The sequence below is a fragment of the Geotrypetes seraphini genome, chromosome 7, assembly GCF_902459505.1.
Source record: "Geotrypetes seraphini chromosome 7, aGeoSer1.1, whole genome shotgun sequence".
NCBI lineage: Eukaryota > Metazoa > Chordata > Amphibia > Gymnophiona > Dermophiidae > Geotrypetes > Geotrypetes seraphini.
The window spans coordinates 174,482,027-174,500,031 of NC_047090.1; the positions used below are offsets into that span (position 1 = coordinate 174,482,027).

At 48.9% G+C, this 18,005-nt stretch overlaps 1 protein-coding gene across 4 annotated transcripts in view; it reads left to right on the plus strand.

The window, feature by feature from the left end:
• Positions 1 to 18,005, plus strand: part of LGMN (legumain) — an 84,378-nt gene that overhangs the window by 48,330 nt on the left and 18,043 nt on the right. For all 4 annotated transcript variants that reach the window (XM_033951243.1, XM_033951242.1, XM_033951240.1 and 1 more), the window contains one exon: positions 1,525 to 1,643. In XM_033951243.1, coding sequence (XP_033807134.1) covers positions 1,525 to 1,643 — 119 coding nt within the window. The remainder of the gene's footprint in view (positions 1 to 1,524; positions 1,644 to 18,005) is intronic.

Sequence of the window (18,005 nt, forward strand, 5' to 3'; positions counted from 1 at the left end):
AGCTATACAGCTGCATAGAAAAAATATCCTTGGTCCATAAAAACTCCGTGTATTATTGTTATTCAAAGTCTCATATAATTTATATATATATATATATACACAAGGTTTATTGAAAAATTGCAAACAGATACAGAATCATAAACAACCATCCAAACACCCACTGCCCCCCACCCAACAATTTGTCTTCAGTATGAGACAAAACAGTCAAAGGCAGAACAAATCCCTCCCATCCACAATCCCTCCCACCACCCCTCCCTCCCCAACCCTTCAACCCAAGTGTGTGTGCAGAAAACCAAAGAGAAACCATCAAAGTAGCTGGGTGAGACCACTAGGAGACCGATGACCATTTGATGTATGGATCCCAAACCTTCAAAAACTGGGAGAGCCGATTATGCATAAGAGCTGTCAATTTAAACATACGAAAGATAAACGCTAATTTTCCCAATAAATGCTGCCGAGTGGGCGGGTGCACCTGCTTCCACTGTGCAGCCAACAACAGTCTGCTAGCTACAAACGCATGAAAATCCAAGGTCTGACAGGAACGCGGCAACGCCCCAAGCGGCATATGCAATAAAGCACTGCCCAGAGATTTCCGAACAGGTCTATGAAAAATTTCGGTGAGAATTTCGAACACCATAGTCCAATAAGTGGCCACTTTAGAGCAATCCCACCAAATGTGCAAAAACGTACATCTTTGCCCACACTGCCGCCAACACAAATCAGAGGTGTGCGAGTAAATACGATGCAAGTGAACTGGTGTAAGATACTATTGGTAGAGCATCTTATATCCATTTTTCACCAAAGAGCTAGCAATTGAGGGGCGCAACAAGCACTGGAAAAGAATGGCCCACCATCGAGCAGGAAAAGTCCGCCCCAACAAAGTCTCCCAAACCTGAATATATTTAATTGGGGGGGGGGGCATTTTGGGAAGTTAAGTGCCTTATAAAAGCGAGTAACACATCCCCGACCACAACTGCCACTCATGGCCTATTCCAACAAAGTTTCCGGGATCATCAACTCGCCCAAGGCTCTACGTCAAAGAAAGTCACAGACCTGGTGATAACGAAAGAAATCCAACTCCCCCCAAGTCGTAGGCTAAAGTCTCATATAATAAATCAGTCTTTTAAAGAAATCAAAGAGGTAGGAAAAAACCTATCTTCAACAGTGCTCTATCCTCTAGGCGTGATCCAAATCTGAGCAGTCCACACTCTTCTCCCAGTGCCGGTGTCACTTTAAATGCAAGGATGTTTTTCCTATGCAGCTGTATAGCTGAGCACAGCTAGCATAGAGTTTTTTTCAGGTGAAAATTATCCTTGGAAGAAGCTGAGGTCTTTTCTCTGTTTGTGGTAGGAAATTATCTCTATATACCTCTAAGGCAGTGAGTTTTTGTTGGAATATATTTGTGTGGTGAAGTAAAGTATTTTTGTATTCTACTTGTATTTATTATATTGTTTGACAGATTTTTTTTTTTTTACCATCCTTGCTAGAAGAAAGTATTTTATTGTGCTCCGATTTCTCTTGCAGTATACGCAACAACTGCAGCAAATCCCCACGAGTCGTCCTTCGCCTGTTACTATGATGAAAAGAGAGATACTTACCTGGGAGACCTGTACAGCGTGATGTGGATGGAGGATTCAGATGCGGTAAATCTAATCTAGTCCGAATTTCTGACTCGCACTTATCCAGTGTATGTTCAGGGGCAATTTACAAGCTGAGGCCCATATATTTTGATTCAATCTCTTTTAGGTTACTGGTTCAATCATCAATTTTGTCCATATTGGACTACTGTAATATTGTTTATCCGGGATCTCATTAAAAAAATTCTTACTAGACTCGGAATAATAGAGAATACAGCAGTTCGCCTGATTTTTGGTCTTAAAAAACACAATCATGTAAGCCCTTATTATTTAAATTTCCATTAGTTGCCATTTGAGGCTAGAGTTTTGTTTAAACTTGACTGTATCTGTTTTAAAGTTTTATTTGGGTTGACTCCAGCCTATCTCTCTTCCCACTTTGAATTTTTAAATTCAAATAAGAATGCACGAAAAACTTACTGGTTTACGTTTCCATCGGTAAAAGCATGTCGTTATAAGAGATTCTTAGGAAAAACTTTTGCATTTCAGGCCAGTGCATTGAATTCATGTTGGACTACGCTTATTCCCCAAGCTCAGTCTTATTATAGGGAAAATGCTTGAGTACCTGATTGTAAAACCGCTTAGATAACCTTGATAGGCGGTATATAAAATCCTAATAAACTTGAAACTTTAGAAAAATTCTTAAAACTTATAAAGTAATGCCACTTATTTTACCTCATTGGAATGACTACGAGACGGCATTGTATTTTCCAAAACAGACAATATTTTTATTGTTTGTATAAAGACTTACAAAATTACAGCAGCAAAGACATAGCAGAAAGAAATATTATATTGTCAATTCTGAATATACAATGGAGAGTAGAACTTACACTGATATGCCTGACAGGGGGCTAGCACATCCCCGCTGGCATAAGTAAGTGAATCTCTCTGGTTTTACCTGTGATGCAAGGATTGTTATATAGAGAAATTCTCTCTCTGTTCATAAAAAAAAGCACATCCCCGAACTCTGGTCATGTACGTCCCTATTGGTACAAAAAATGTATACCTAACTATTCCCTCCAGTCCATGCCTCTCTCACTTCCCCCCCCCCCCCAGTAGGGGGGCCCGAGCAGAAACAGAGGGCACTTCGTGAACTTTCTTCCTCCATATCTGGAATCCTTATCACCTTGCAGATGACGATTTGTGGTTTTACAACGCTGTACATCTTCAGGATGGTGACCTTGTAGGTAGTCTTATGCAGAAAGTTGGCAAGGGTGACCTTCTAGCACCCCAGCTGTGCCTGGTTCCCATACCTTGCTTCAGAGACAGGCAGCAAATGTCCAGTCTGTGGTTTAAAACTTCTGTCTTGGTACCAGGCTCCTACGTTTCTACTCCACCTTCATCCTGCAGGGGTTGTTGCTTGTTATAAATGTTTTATGGCTTTTCAGGGTGCCTTGCATATGTTAAGTCATACAGCACTGATAACAGCTCATCACAAATGAACAATGGCCACAGAACCTTGGAGAAGTATCCTCCCAGCAGGGAATGGAGACAAGAACTTTGTAGCAAAGGCCAGCTGGGGGGGGGGTTAGCATTTCAAAGGATACATGTGTTCACAGATAGGTACAGGCTGTTCCATCTGGTTAGCTTGTAAAGGAAGGCTGGTTTTTAGGCCGTGGGAAAATATGCATTAAAGTGTCTGTAATGTCCAGCATACACAAGTTAGTCAAGTATGTCCAGGTTATCCATCTCACTTAGCAGTTTGATAAATATGTGACTTACTTGCCATTTTGTATTTTCTGAGAAATTTTGATAAGTTTGTGCAGTTCCTTCTTGCTGTAAACTGCCTTGGCGGTATATAAGAATAAAAATTATTATTATTCTTTAGCACTCTCCAGACCAGTAGAGGTTAACTTTACGATTGGGTATATATCTAATCATGACCAGCAGGTGGAGACTGAAAACAAAACTTTGGGACAGTATATCCTAGCCCCTCCTCTCTATTTCCCTCAGTCTTCTTTCAGTCTCCAGCAGGTGTTGAGTGATCTGTACCCATCTCCCTTGGTAGGGCTGTTGGAATTTGTTTAGAGGTTTATTGTCCCTGTTTTTAGCCGGACGGAGCTTGGACGGACTCTGTTTGGGGGTTCGTCCGACCTCGGGGGTGTCAAACCCGGCGGGTCACGAGCGGGGTCCCTCCCCCCACTTCCTCCACCTCCCCATATTTTTTTAGAGGAGCCTCAGCAGTAAGCCTTGCCCCCTAAATCAAGCAAGGCATATTGCTTCGAGAGCCTGTGGAGTCTGTTCTGTAAAAAAAAAAAAAAAAAAAAAAATCCTGAGGTAGTGCTGGTCTGGAGGGTTGTATCCCTTTAAGAAAACTGTATTTTACTGTATTTTTTCAACTAACCGGCACTTTTTTACAGCTAGGTCGCGTATGGAGCAATGAGCACTTCTAAAGGGAAAAAGTGCTCATTGTGCTCCAGACGCGAGGCACTCGCGGCCGGCCTGTGCAAGCGGTGTTCAGGCCGGTGCGGTGGAGGAGCTCCGTCGGCAGCGGCTGCAGGCGCCCAGAGCTCCCCGCCGATGGTGCCTCGCGAGTCGGCAGGGAACGGTGGAGAAGCCCGGTCTTCTCCGTCCGCCCACGGAGGGATTCCCCGAGCCGCCGACGGTCGGGTTTTAGAGGATTCCCTCTCAGCTGATATTTTGACAGCTGATGCCGGCTTGCCTGTTTTAGCGGCTGAGACTATTCAGGTCTCTCAGCCGCTTCAGGCTGTGGAGGGAGCTGTTTTGGCGGGAAAGACGCCATCTTCTCTGTCTGGCCCCTCCATTTTGTCTTCCACCTCAGGTGACCTTCCCCCTGTTTTGTCTAAGCAGGGGCAGGTTTCTGCTGGGTCCCCTGCTGTGGCAGGGAGTCCCTTGGGACCCTCGGGGGGTTTTTCCCCTGATTTTTTCTTTTCATTATGCAAAGCCTATTTTCAGGCGGCTGGGGGTCCCGGTTGCGCCCAGGGGGTCTCGGGGGGTGGGGTTTCCTCCGCGCTCCCTGCGGCTTTGCCTCTCTCGTCTGACGTGACGTCCCCTCCGCCGCCTCTCTTGTCCAAGCGTCCGCGGGTGTCGTGGGACGAGGATTTGTGGTCGGAGGAACGTGTCGGTATGGAGGAGGACCTGGACCCTTCTGAGGAATTCCAGGACCCTCTGGAGGGGACGGAAGCTGGCGGCGGGTTGTCGGGTTTCCCGTTCTCCAGTGACGAGGCGTCCGTGGTGCGCCTTTTTCAGAGAGATGAGCTGCCTGACCTTATTCAACAGGTTTCTTCGGCTTTGCGTTTTGAGGACGCGCCGCCGGAGACTCCGCGTGTGGGGGACCCTCTGTTACGAGGGATCCGTTCCGTTTCCCGCTCTTTTCCTATGCATCAGGATATTCGGGATATTATTCTTGAGCAGTGGAAAACGCCGGAGACGCCGTTTCGGCTGGCGCGCAGCATGGCTCGCCTGTATCCCATTCCTGAAGGGGATCGGGCTACGTTAGCTTCGCCAGTCGTGGATGCGGTGGTCTCGGCTATTTCCAAGCGGCATACCGTGCCTGTTGAGGGCGGTTCTGCCTTGCGGGACTCTGAGGAGCGCAAATTGGAGACCATCCTTAAGCAAAATTTTCAAGTCTCTGCCTTTGGGGTCCAGGCGGCTATTTGTGGGGGACTGGTCGCTCGCGCCGTGTTTCGGTGGGCGGAGCGGGTCTTGGATCGAGAGTCTGACGACTGGTCTCTGGTGGATCAGGAGGTAGCAAAGATTGAGATGGCTGCCTCATTCCTCTCAGATGCTCTATATGACTTGGTGCGGATCTCGGCTAAGTCTATGGCTTTTGGCGTGGCCGCAAGGCGTGTGTTGTGGCTGCGCGCTTGGGCGGCGGATGCTGCGTCCAAAGCTAAGCTTACTAAATTTCCCTTTCGGGGGTCGTTTTTATTTGGAGAGGACTTGGATAAGTTGATTCAGACTCTGTCGGACTCGAAAGTTCCCCGTTTGCCGGAGGACCGTGCCCGCCCGGCGTCTCGGGGGGGTGCGGCCCGGGGGCGTTTGCGGGAATTTCGCAAGTATCGCCCTGGGCGTGGGGCTGCTTCTTTCCAGTCTCCGGGGTTTTCCCGGGGTCGGTTCTTCCAGCGCATGCAGCCCTTTCGGGGGGCCCGTCGGGGGGCAGGGAACCCCTCCGCCGGTTCCCCCGCTTCCCGTCCTGCACAATGACGCCTTGCCGGCGCCCCCCTTGGTTCCGGTGGGGGCCCGGCTGCGCGACTTTTTTCCCAAATGGGCCGAGATCACGTCCGATCAGTGGGTCCTGGAGGTGGTGCGGGACGGTTATGCCCTGGAGTTCGCCCGCTCTCTGCCGGATTTTTTCCTCGCTTCTCCGTGTCAGACTCCGGGGAAGAAGCAGGCTTTTCGCCAGACCCTTCAGCGCTTGCTAGATCTCAGGGCAGTAGTTCCGGTGCCCCCCCCGGAGTGGGGCACGGGCAGGTACTCCATTTACTTTGTGGTGCCCAAGAAGGAGGGGACTTTTCGGCCCATCCTCGATTTGAAAGGGGTCAACAGGGCTCTCAAGGTTCCCTCTTTCCGTATGGAAACGCTGCGGTCGGTCATTCTGGCGGTTCAGCCGGGGGAGTTTCTCACTTCTCTCGATCTGACGGAGGCCTACTTGCATGTTCCTATTCGGACCTCTCATCAGCGTTTCCTGCGCTTTGCGATCTTGGGTCGGCACTATCAGTTCTGTGCGCTTCCCTTTGGGCTGGCCACGGCTCCCCGGACGTTCACCAAGGTGATGGTGGTCGTCGCGGCAGCCTTGCGGTCGGAGGGCATTCTGGTACACCCCTACCTGGACGACTGGTTAATTCGGGCCAAGTCGTTGCAGGAAAGCTACCGGGTTACGGCTCGGGTGGTGGAGTTTCTCCGGTCGCTGGGCTGGGTGGTCAACCTTTCCAAGAGTCGGTTGGTTCCGGCTCAGCGTCTGGAGTACCTCGGGGTGCTGTTCGACACCTCCTTGGGGAAGGTCTTCCTCCCAGAGGCCCGGGTGAGCAAATTGCAGTCTCAGATTCGCCTGCTTTTGGCGTCCCGGTGTCCTCGGGCGCGAGATTTCCTCCAGGTCCTGGGGTCGATGGCGGCGTCCCTGGACGTGGTGAGGTGGGCGCGGGCCCACATGCGTCCTCTTCAGTATGCTCTGCTCCGGAGGTGGTCTCCCCAGAGGCACGGGATGGATGTTCCGGTTCCCCTGCGAGGCTTGGCGCGCTGCAGTCTGCGTTGGTGGCTCCGGACCCCTCACCTAGTTCAGGGGGTGGGTCTGGATCTTCCGCAGTGGACGGTGCTCCTTACGGATGCGAGTCTCCTGGGTTGGGGGGCCCAGTGTCTGGGTCACTCTGCTCAGGGAACCTGGTCCACGGAGGAGGCCTCCTGGTCGATCAACGTGTTGGAGACCAGGGCGGTCCGGCTGGCGCTGTTGGCTTTCCACTCCCTTTTGTTGGGCAAGTCGGTCAGAGTCCTGTCGGACAATGCCACGGCGGTGGCTTATGTCAATCGTCAGGGGGGCACCAAGAGCACTCTGGTGGCGCAGGAGGCGGCTCGGCTCATGGTTTGGGCGGAGTCGCATCTTCTGGACCTCTCGGCCTCTCACATTGCCGGGGTAGAAAACGTTCAGGCGGACTTCCTCAGTCGTCACTTCTTGGATCCGGGAGAGTGGTGTCTCGGCGCCGAGGCGTTTCAGTTGCTAGTGCGTGCTTGGGGGCCGCCCCTGATGGATCTGATGGCTACAAGTGGCAACGCCAAAGTACCCCGCTTCTTCAGTCGTCGCAGGGACGGTCTGGCCGAGGGTCTGGATGCTCTGGTCCAACCGTGGCCAACGGAGGGGCTGTTGTATGTGTTCCCTCCTTGGCCATTAGTAGGCAGAGTACTGCTTCGCATTGTTCGCCATCCGGGGCTGGTGGTCTTGGTGGCTCCGGATTGGCCTCGTCGTCCGTGGTATGCGGATCTGGTGAGGCATCTGGTGGCGGATCCTCTTCCTCTGCCTCTCTCGGACGACCTTCTGATGCAGGGTCCCATTCCCATGTTCGACCCGTCTCCCTTTTGTCTTACGGCTTGGCTCTTGAAAGGGGCCGCCTGAGTAAGAAGGGATATTCCGACAAGGTGATCTCTACACTTTTGGGGTCCCGGAGGCTTTCTACCTCTCGGGCTTATGTACGGGTTTGGCGTCTTTTTGAGGAATGGTGCCGAGCGCGGGGAGTGGTCTCCTTTCGCGCTTCTCTGCCTAACATTCTAGAGTTTTTGCAGGATGGCCTGGATAGGGGCCTGGCCTGGTCTTCTCTTCGGGTTCATCTGGCGGCCCTGTCGGCTTTTCGGGGGCTGGTGACAGGTCAGCGTTTGTCAGCCATTCCTGATGTGATTCGCTTTCTTAGGGCGGCCAAGTTGCTCAGGCCTCCCATAAGGCCCTCGATTCCCTCTTGGGATCTCAATCTGGTTCTCTCTGTTCTAGTGCGCCCTCCTTTCGAGCCGTTGGATGGCTGTTCGTTGAAGGACCTTACGCTGAAGTCGGTCTTTTTGGTGGCCATTACTTCCGCTAGACGGGTGTCGGAGCTACAGGCTTTCTCTTGTAGGGCTCCCTTCCTGGAGTTTTCAAAGGAGCGGGTTGTTTTGCGGCCTGTTCCTTCCTTTCTGCCGAAGGTAGTTTCTCCTTTTCATGTCAATCAATCGGTGGTCCTCCCGGTCTTGGGTAGTCGGGAGGGTTCTTCTGAGCAACGACAGCTGCGCAAGTTGGATGTCGGTCGGGTCCTCCATGCTTATGTGCAGCGGACCCGGGATTTTCGGAGCTCCGATCATCTCTTTGTGCTTCTGGCGGGTCCTCGTCGGGGGGCTGGCGCTTCTAAGGCTACTATTGCGCGCTGGATCAAGGAGACGATCGCTTCCGCTTATCTTCTGAGTCAGAAGCCGGTTCCGGAGTTTCTCAAGGCTCATTCCACTAGGGGTCAGGCGGCTTCTTGGGCTGAGTCGTCGCTCGTGCCTCCGGTGGATATTTGTAAGGCTGCGGTTTGGTCCTCCTTGCATTCATTTGTTCGGCATTATCGGGTTGATGTTCAGGCGCGTCGGGACGCGGTGTTCGGTGAGCGTGTTCTGGTATCGGCCCTTCGGGGGTCCCGCCCGTGAGAGGGACTGCTTTGGTACGTCCCAATCGTAAAGTTAACCTCTACTGGTCTGGAGAGTGCTAAAGAAGGAGAAATTAGGTTCTTACCTGCTAATTTACTTTCTTTTAGCTTCTCCAGACCAGTAGAGGTCCCCACCCTGTCTGTTGTTGTTGTTGTTGGGGCTGTTGCGCGGGCAGTTTTTTGGTTTTTGCTGCGGGTTCTAGTATTTTTCTAGGGCCGGGGAGAATTGAAGAACAGCGGCTGTGGCTCGGCTGGCTTAGCTGGCGAGCTGTGGGGACCTTCTTCCTTCGGGAATTTCTCCTCTGCATTTTCCAACAGCATTTTTTTGGGTATGTTATTTGTTACTCCTTTCGGAGTATTGTTTTTTCTCTCTGTTGTTTCCAGTTCTTGGTTCTGCTTGGCTATTCGGCAGACTGAGGGAAATAGAGAGGAGGGGCTAGGATATACTGTCCCAAAGTTTTGTTTTCAGTCTCCACCTGCTGGTCATGATTAGATATATACCCAATCGTAAAGTTAACCTCTACTGGTCTGGAGAAGCTAAAAGAAAGTAAATTAGCAGGTAAGAACCTAATTTCTCCTTACTAGTCTTTAAGCCCATTACATTAACGGGTGCTAGAATAGATCTGTCTGTCTGTCTGTGTTTCTTTATCTCTCTCTCCTTGGCCACTGTCTGTATCCTTCTGTCTCCCCCCCCCCAAGCAAAGCTGTCTGTCCCCAACACACCTCCCCCCAAAGCAGCCCCCTTTCCCTCTGCCTTTCTCTCCATGGCCCCTTCTGTCTCCCCCCAGCACACCCCTTCCCCCAAAGCAGCCCCCTTTTCCTCTCCCTATCTCTCCATGGCCCTTTCTGTCTCCCCCCAGCACACCCCTTCCCCCCAAAGCAGCCCCCTTTCCTTCTCCCTGTCTCTCCATGGCCCCTTCTGTCTTCCCCCCAGAGCAAAGCTGTCTGTCCCCAACACACCTCCCCCCAAAGCAGCCCCCTTTCCCTCTGCCTTTCTCTCCATGGCCCCTTCTGTCTCCCCCCAGCACACCCCTCCCCCCAAAGCAGCCCCCTTTTCCTCTCCCTATCTCTCCATGGCCCCTTCTGTCTCCCCCCAGCACACCCCTCCCCCCAAAGCAGCCCCCTTTTCCTCTCCCTGTCTCTCCATGGCCCCTTCTGTCTTCCCCCGCAGAGCAAAGCTGTCTGTCCCCAGCACACCTCCCCACAAAGCAGCCCCCTTTCCCTCTCCATGGCCCCTTCTGTCTTCCCCCTGCCCCCCTGAGCACAGCTGTATATCCCAACCACACCCCTCCCCCCAAAGCAGCCCCCTTTCCCTCTTCCTATCTCTCCATGGCCCCTTCTGTCTTCCCCCTCCCCCCCTCCGAGCACACCTGTCTGTCCCAAGCACACCCCTCCCCCAAAAGCAGCCACCTTTCCCTATCCCCCTGGCCCCCCCCCCCTGTATTGGCCCCATTCTTACCCTCCCTCCATCCCGGCATCTTCTGGCCTGCTCCTCTTCAAAGCAGCCTGCGATCGTGGTGGACGGCTTTAGCAAACCTAGCAGGCCGCTCTCCAACTTGGTAGCATGTTCCCTCTGACGCAATCCCTTGCATCAGAGGGAGCGTGCTACTGAGGTTGGAGAGCGGCCTGTGAGGTTCTATAAAGCCGGCCCCGATTGCAAGCTGCTCTGAAGAAGAGGATCAGCGGCGGTGGCAGCGGCGAGTGAGGGCGGGAGGTGACACGGCGAGGACACAGGCAGGGATAGAGGGCAGGCGGCGAGTGAGAGGCAGCAGCGAGTGAGGGTGGACGGTGACGCGCCGAGGACAGGTTCTCCTGCTTCATGGAGGTGGGCGGGGCTGCAGGAAGACGTGTGAGTGTGGCGGCAGCGGCAACCCCGACTCCTTCTTCTGCACGGAGGTGGAGAGCGGCTTGCGAGGTTCGCTACAGCGGCTGGCGAACCTTAGCAGGCCGCTTTGAAGAGGAGCGGGAGGGAGGAGTCGCTGGTGTCTTCTGCACAGTCACACGCAGGCGCCGTGAGGACTGGCACAGAAGAACACCTCACGCCACCAGGAATCACGATTTTTGAAAAGCGCATGTGCGCTTAGCCTTTTATTATTATTGATTATATAGTAATATGGGGAGTTGCAATTATATCATATTAAAGAGCGAAATTTACATAATTGCAGGTAGATAACGAGTATAGGCTCAAGATAGTTTGCCATTAAGAGGCCTATAAAGGCAAAGGGAAGTTATAGTTACATTATCGTAGAAGGCATATATGATTACAGAAACGTGCGGTGAGGGTTTTCAGGGGATTCAGTGAATCCCCAGCAATACAGCTTTGCTTTTTTAATGTTTTGTTTACTTTTTTGCTTGGTGCGGTTTGATTTGTTCAGTAGGCAGGCCGCTTAACCAGTCAAATTGCATCAAACAAAAAGCAAAATAACAAAAAAAAAAAAAAAGCAGGGCTCTTGGGCTGGGGATTCTCTGAACCAAATGGAAACACAGGAGACCTCAGAGACGCTGCAAGGCCACACCCCCCCCCCCCCACGCGCTCACACATACACCCCCCGAGCACTCCAAAACAAGAAAACAACAAAGAATGTGGAGAAAAAGCCTGAGTTCTGCTTCATTTGGCAAAAAAACTCTGTTGAAAATTCTTGCACACACATAGTGATACTTATAGATGGAAAAGACCCATATAAAAAAAAACCCAGATCCTGGTCACACAGTTGTTGGTTTTTTTCGACTTGGGGCGTGCCTTTGTATATGGGTGGTTCCTCTGAGGGCTGCTACACTGCTGGCTTTTTCATCTATAAGTATCACCACATAACATAGTAACATAGTAGATGACGGCAGATAAAGACCCGAATGGTCCATCCAGTCTGCCCAACCTGATTCAATTTAAATTTTTAAATTTTTTCTTCTTAGCTATTTCTGGGCAAGAATCCAAAGCTCTACCCGGTACTGTGCTTGGGTTCCAACTGCCGAAATCTCTGTTAAGACTTACTCCAGCCCATCTACACCCTCCCAGCCACTGAAGCCCTCCGGAGCCCATCCTCCACCAAACGGCCATATACAGACACAGACCGTGCAAGTCTGCCCAGTACTGGCCTTAGTTCAATATTTAATATTATTTTCTGATTCTAAATCCTCTGTGTTCATCCCACGCTTCTTTGAACTCAGTCACAGTTTTACTCTCCACCATCTCTCTCGGGAGCGCATTCCAGGCATCCACTACCCTCTCCGTAAAGTAGAATTTCCTAACATTGACCCTGAATCTACCACCCCTCAACCTCAAATTATGTCCTCTGGTTTTACCAGTTTCCTTTCTCTGGAAAAGATTTTGTTCTACGTTAATACCCTTCAAGTATTGGAACGTCTGAATCATATCTCCCCTGTCTCTCCTTTCCTCTAGGGTATACATATTCAGGGCTTCCAGTCTCTCCTCATACGTCTTCTGGCGCAAACCTCCTATAATTTTCGTCGCCCTCCCTGGACCGCCTCAAGTCTTCTTACGTCCTTCGCCAGATACGGTCTCCAAAACTGAACACAATACTCCAAGTGGGGCCTTACCAATGACCTGTACAGGGGCATCAACACCTTCTTCCTTCTACTGACTACGCCTCTCTTTATACAGCCCAGCATCCTTCTGGCAGCATCTGCTGCCTTGTCACACTGTTTTTTCGCCTTTAGATCTTCAGACACTATCACCCCAAGGTCCCTCTCCCCGTCCGTGCATATCAGCTTCTCTCCTCCCAGCATATACGGTTCCTTCTTATTATTAATCCCCAAATGCATTACTCTGCATTTCTTTGGATTGAATTTTAGTTGCCAGGCATTAGACCATTCCTCTAACTTTTGCAGATCCTTTTTCATATTTTCCACTCCCTCTTCGGTGTCTACTCTGTTACAAATCTTGGTATCATCTGCAAAAAGGCACAGTTTTCCTTCTAACCCTTCAGCAATGTCACTCACAAACATATTGAACAGGATTGGCCCCAGCACCGAACCCTGAGGGAGCACTAGTCACCTTTCCTTCCTTCGAGCGACTTCCATTAAGCACCACCCTCTGACATCTGTCCGACAGCCAGTTTCTGACCCAGTTCACCACTTTGGGTCCTAACTTCAGCCCTTCAAGTTTGTTCAACAGCCTCCTATGAGGAACTGTATCAAAGGCTTTGCTGAAATCCAAGTAAATTATATCTAGCATATGTCCTCGATCCAGCTCTCTGGTCACCCAATCAAAAAATTCAATCAGGTTCGTTTGGCACGATTTACCTTTTGTAAAGCCATGTTGCCTCGGATCCTGTAACCCATTAGATTCAAGGAAGTACACTATCCTTTCTTTCAGCAACACTTCCATTATTTTTCCAACAACTGAAGTGAGGCTCACCGGCCTGTAGTTTCCTGCTTCATCCCTGTGACCACTTTTATGAATAGGGACCACATCCGCTCTCCTCCAATCCCCAGGAATCACTCCCGTCTCTAGAGATTTGTTGAACAAGTCTTTAATAGGACTCGCCAGAACCTCTCTGAGCTCCCGTCTGGTCCCATCGCTTTGTCCACCTTCAGTTTTTCAAGTTGCTCATAAACACCCTCCTCCGTTAACGGCGCAGAATCTACTCCATTTTCTCATGTAACTATGCCAGACAATCTCGGTCCTTCTCCAGGATTTTCTTCTGTGAACACAGAACAGAAGTATTTGTTTAGCACTTGTGTGCAAGTATTTTCAACTCTTGAGTGTTTTCAACAAAGTAGAGGTTTTTTTGCCAAATGAAGCTGAAATGAGGCTTTTTCTCCACTTTCTTTGTTGTTTTCTTGTTTTGGAGTGCTCGGGGTATGTATGTGTGAGCCCGTGTGTGTGTGGGGGGGTGAGGAGTATGGCCTTGCAGTGTCTCTGAGGTCTCCTGTGTTTCCATTTGGAACATAGCTGCTAATAGGAGCGATTGTATGTGTCCTTATCCTTAGTATAAGTGTGATTCTCTGAACCCCCCTGAAGGCCCTGACAGCACTGATCTGAATTTGATTGGCTGAGCGGCATCTGCCTGTTGCCTGCTCAACCAATCAAATTCAGAGCAGTGCCCTTGGGGGCTGGGGCGAATCTCCTGAAGGCCCTGATTGCATGCCACTTTACAATTGCAAGGAGGTGTTAATTACAGATTCTCATATGGGAATTAACGCCTCCTAGTTTGCAGATCTCTGGATTGTGACTGAGCCATTTCACTCAATAATCCAACACTAACCCCCTCTTTTACAAAGGTGCGCTATGCATTTTAGCGCATGCTAAATACACGCTAAACGCTAACGCGTGCATGTTATCCTATGGACACGTTAGCGATTAGCGCACGCGTTGATTCAGCGCGTGCTAAAACGCTTAGCGCGCCTTTGTAAAAGAGGGCCTAAGTGTTGCAGCTTTCTGGGACTGTTGTCTGTAAGCTCTTAGGGGCATGGGCCTCTTGAACTGTATGCATATTTGTTGTCAACGCTGGAAGAGTGGGCCAAAAAGTGGCAAATGAGCTTCAGCATAGGGAAATGCAAGGTCATGCATGTAGGGAAGAAGAACCCGATGTTCACTTACAAAATGGGGGGATCACCGCTAGGGGTGAGCAACCTTGAAAGAGACCTGGGAGCGATGGTGGACACAACATTGAAGGCGTCGGCGCAGTGCGCCACAGCCTCAAGGAAAGCGAACAAAATGTTGGGTATCATTAAGAAAGGCATCACGACCAGGACGAAGGAAGTCATCCTGCCACTGTATCGTGCAATGGTGCGCCCGCACCTGGAGTACTGTGTCCAGTACTGATCGCCGTACCTCAAGAAGGACATGGTGGTACTTGAGAGAGTCCAGAGAAGAGCAACTAAGCTAATAAAGGGTATGGAGGACCTCTCATATACTGACAGACTGAAAAAGCTAGGGCTTTTCTCCCTGGAAAAGCGGAGACTTAGAGGGGACATGATAGAAACCTTCAAGATCATGAAGGGCATAGAAAAAGTAGACAGGGACAGATTTTTCAAATTAAGGGGATCAATAAGTACAAGGGGGCACTCAGAGAAATTGAAAGGGGAGAGGTTTAGAACAAACGCCAGGAAGTTCTTTTTCACACAGAGGGTGGTGGATACATGGAACGCGCTACCGGAGGATGTGATAAGCAGGAGCACGCTACATGGCTTCAAAGAAGGTTTGGGTAGATACCTGGAGGACAAAGGGATTGAGGGGTACAGATAGGAGTAGAGGTAGGTTATAGGGATAGGATTAGAGGTAATTTATAAAATTAGTCAGAGACCACTGTTCAGGCAATAGGCCTGATGGGCCGCCGCGGGAGCGGACCGCTGGGCAAGATGGACCTCTGGTCTGCCTCAGCGGAGGCAACTTCTTATGTTCTTATGTAAAGTCCTGTATAAAGGAGCGGAGAGCCCAGCTGCAAACAGGATACACAAAGCATTCGGTTTTGGGGAGGATCATTTTCAAAGCCATTGATGCATGTAAATCAGCGTTCTGAAAATTGCCCTCCCTCCATTCAACTAAAAGTAGGCTGTTTGCTTGCATGGAAGATTTACTTCTCGGGCTGTGCTTTAGGGCAGGAAAGGTAAATCATGTGCAAAAAATGGAAATTCCTATCTGTGCTTCATTACCTGAAGGAAGATGAGATAAAGGCCAAGATCCAAAGCAACAGAGCACATCTGTTTCCCTTTGACAACTGGGGCAAAACCCTGTTTGAATATTAGCCCCAGAATGACTTTCCCAAGGTAACCGCAAGTGTTCATGCTGCTGGATTTGAACACAGAACTTTAATGTAACCTCCAGGCTGCCCTGTTTATAAAATTTGAAAGCGTCATTATTTGCTATAGTGGCTCAATTAAAGTGAGGGAGGATGGGCACCCAAGTGAAGGCATATAGTGAGGAAAAATAAAACACCAAGATCCACAGTCTTAAGTCAAAGTATTAACATACTGGTACAAAGGTGTGGATTTTTTTTAAAGGACAATGGAGGAGAGTGTGGTGTAGTGATTAGAGCTACAGCCTCAGCTCCTTAAGGTTGTGGGTTCAAACCCCGCACTGCTCCTTGTCACTTAATCCTCCACTGTCCCAGGTACATTAGACAGACAGGGAAAATGCTTGAGTACCTGTATGTAAACCGCTTTGAGTGTGGTTGTAAAACTACAAAAAGGCAGTACACTTCTCCTTCCGTATTCGCGGTTTCAGCATTCGCAGTTTCGATTATTCACGGTTTTTAGCTTGCTGGCTCTTTCCCCCAAATTACATCAGCTTGCATAGAGAAATCGCTTGGAACAGGCCAGGTCTCCCACCATGTTATTTGCGGTTTCACCATATTCACGATGGTTTTTAATAGAAACAGCGAATAACATATGAAAAAGTTATTCACGGTTTTTCTGTATTTGCGGTTCTGTTAATCCCCTATCACAGCGAATACAGAGGGAGAAGTGTATACATTACATTACATTAGGGATTTCTATTCCACCATTACCTTGCAGTTCAAGGCGGATTACAAAAAAATTATCCAAGATGTATTACAACAAGAACTTACAAAGAAAAAAAAAAAATTGGTCATTTTCAAAGAGAGTAAGAAATGGGTAAGGTTAATTGTTTGGGGTAGTTGGCTTTAGTGAGAGGTGGAGTTTGAAACTTGCGGTATTATTTCTTTTTTCAGAGTTTTCTTGAAGAGTATGGTCTTTATTTCTTTTCTAAAAGTCTTGTAGTCGAGGGATGCCGTCAGTAGATTGGCGATTTGGTTGTCTAGATTAGCTGCTTGAGTGGCCAGGAGGCCATCATATAGTTTTTTCCGTTTGACCTCCTTAATTGGGGGGGTATGAGAATGGGGTGTGAGTTTTCCTATGTCTGGTTGAGGTGTTGTGGATGAGGCGGTTATTCAGGTAGTTTGGGCTGTCTCCATATAAAGTCTTAAATAGTAGACAGTAGAATTTAAATTGTATTCTTGCTGGGATCGGAAGCCAATGAGATTGGAGATATGCTTCTGTAATGTGATCATGTTTCTTTAATGAGTAGATGAGTCTTAGTGCTTTCTTTTGGATAGTTTGTAGTAGTTATTTTATTATGGTTGTAGGGCATGAGAGGTAGAGGATATTACAATAGTCAAGTAGGCCTAGTATTAAGGACTGAACTATGAGCCGGAATTGAGTTTTCTCGAAGAATTTCCGAACTTGTCTTAAGTTCCTCATGACTAAGAATGACTTTTGTATTGTTTTATTGATTTGCGCTTGCATGGTGCAGCATCTGTCAATAGTTATTCCTAGCAGTTTTAGGGTGGTTTGTATGGGATAGTTGATTGCGTTGATTTCAATGTTGGTTATGGTTGGTATTTTGTTGTTTTCTAGGAGGATGAATTTAGTTTTATCTGGGTTCAATTTGAGTTTGTGATCTTTCATCCAGGTTGCTATTGATTTTAGTGTTTGGTATATTGTGTTTGTCATGGAGAGTTCTGGTTGATCGAAGGGTATGAGAATGTTAATGTCATCGGCATAGCTGTAGGAGGTTATGCCTTGTTTGTCCAGGTGAGAGCTGAGGGAGGCTGTATAGAGATTGAAGAGAGTCGGGGATAGAGGGGATCCTGGAGAACTCCGCAGGGGTTTAACCAAGGTTCAGATTTTTGTTTGTCTGATTTTACTCTATAGGTTCTTGATTTACGGAATCCTTCAAACCATGTGTATACTTTATCTGTGATACCTATTGTTTCTAGGATTTGTAGTAGTATGTTATGGTCCACCAAGTCGAATGCAGCGGTCAGGTCTAGTTGTATGAGCATCGTTTTTTTTCCTGTGCTGAGATGTTGTCTGGCTGTGTCCAAGAGAGATCCTAGTAGTGTTTCCGTTCTGAAGTTGTTTCTAAAGCCAGATTGTGTGGGATGGAGTATGTTATGGTTTTCTAGGTAATTGGAGAGGAATTTGGCAACTAGTCCTTCTATTATTTTGATGTAGAGTGGAATAGAGGCAATGGGTCTGTAGTTGGCTTTTTGGTCAATCGGTCCTTTGGGGTCTTTGAGGATCGGGGTGGTGATGATTTCGCTGAGGTTGGTAGGGTAGTGGCCGTTTATTAGCAAGGTTTGTATCCAGTTTAGAAGAAGAGCGTGGAATTTTGTGCTGGATGTTTTTAGGAGATATGGAGGACAGTTGTTGAGGTCACAGAATGCATGGCTGTATTTTTTGTAGTATTTGTTGAATTCGGACCATTGTATGTTGGGAAATTAAGACCATATTCTGTTTGCTGCAGTAGAATCTCTATCTATGGGGAGAATTGTGAATTCGTTAG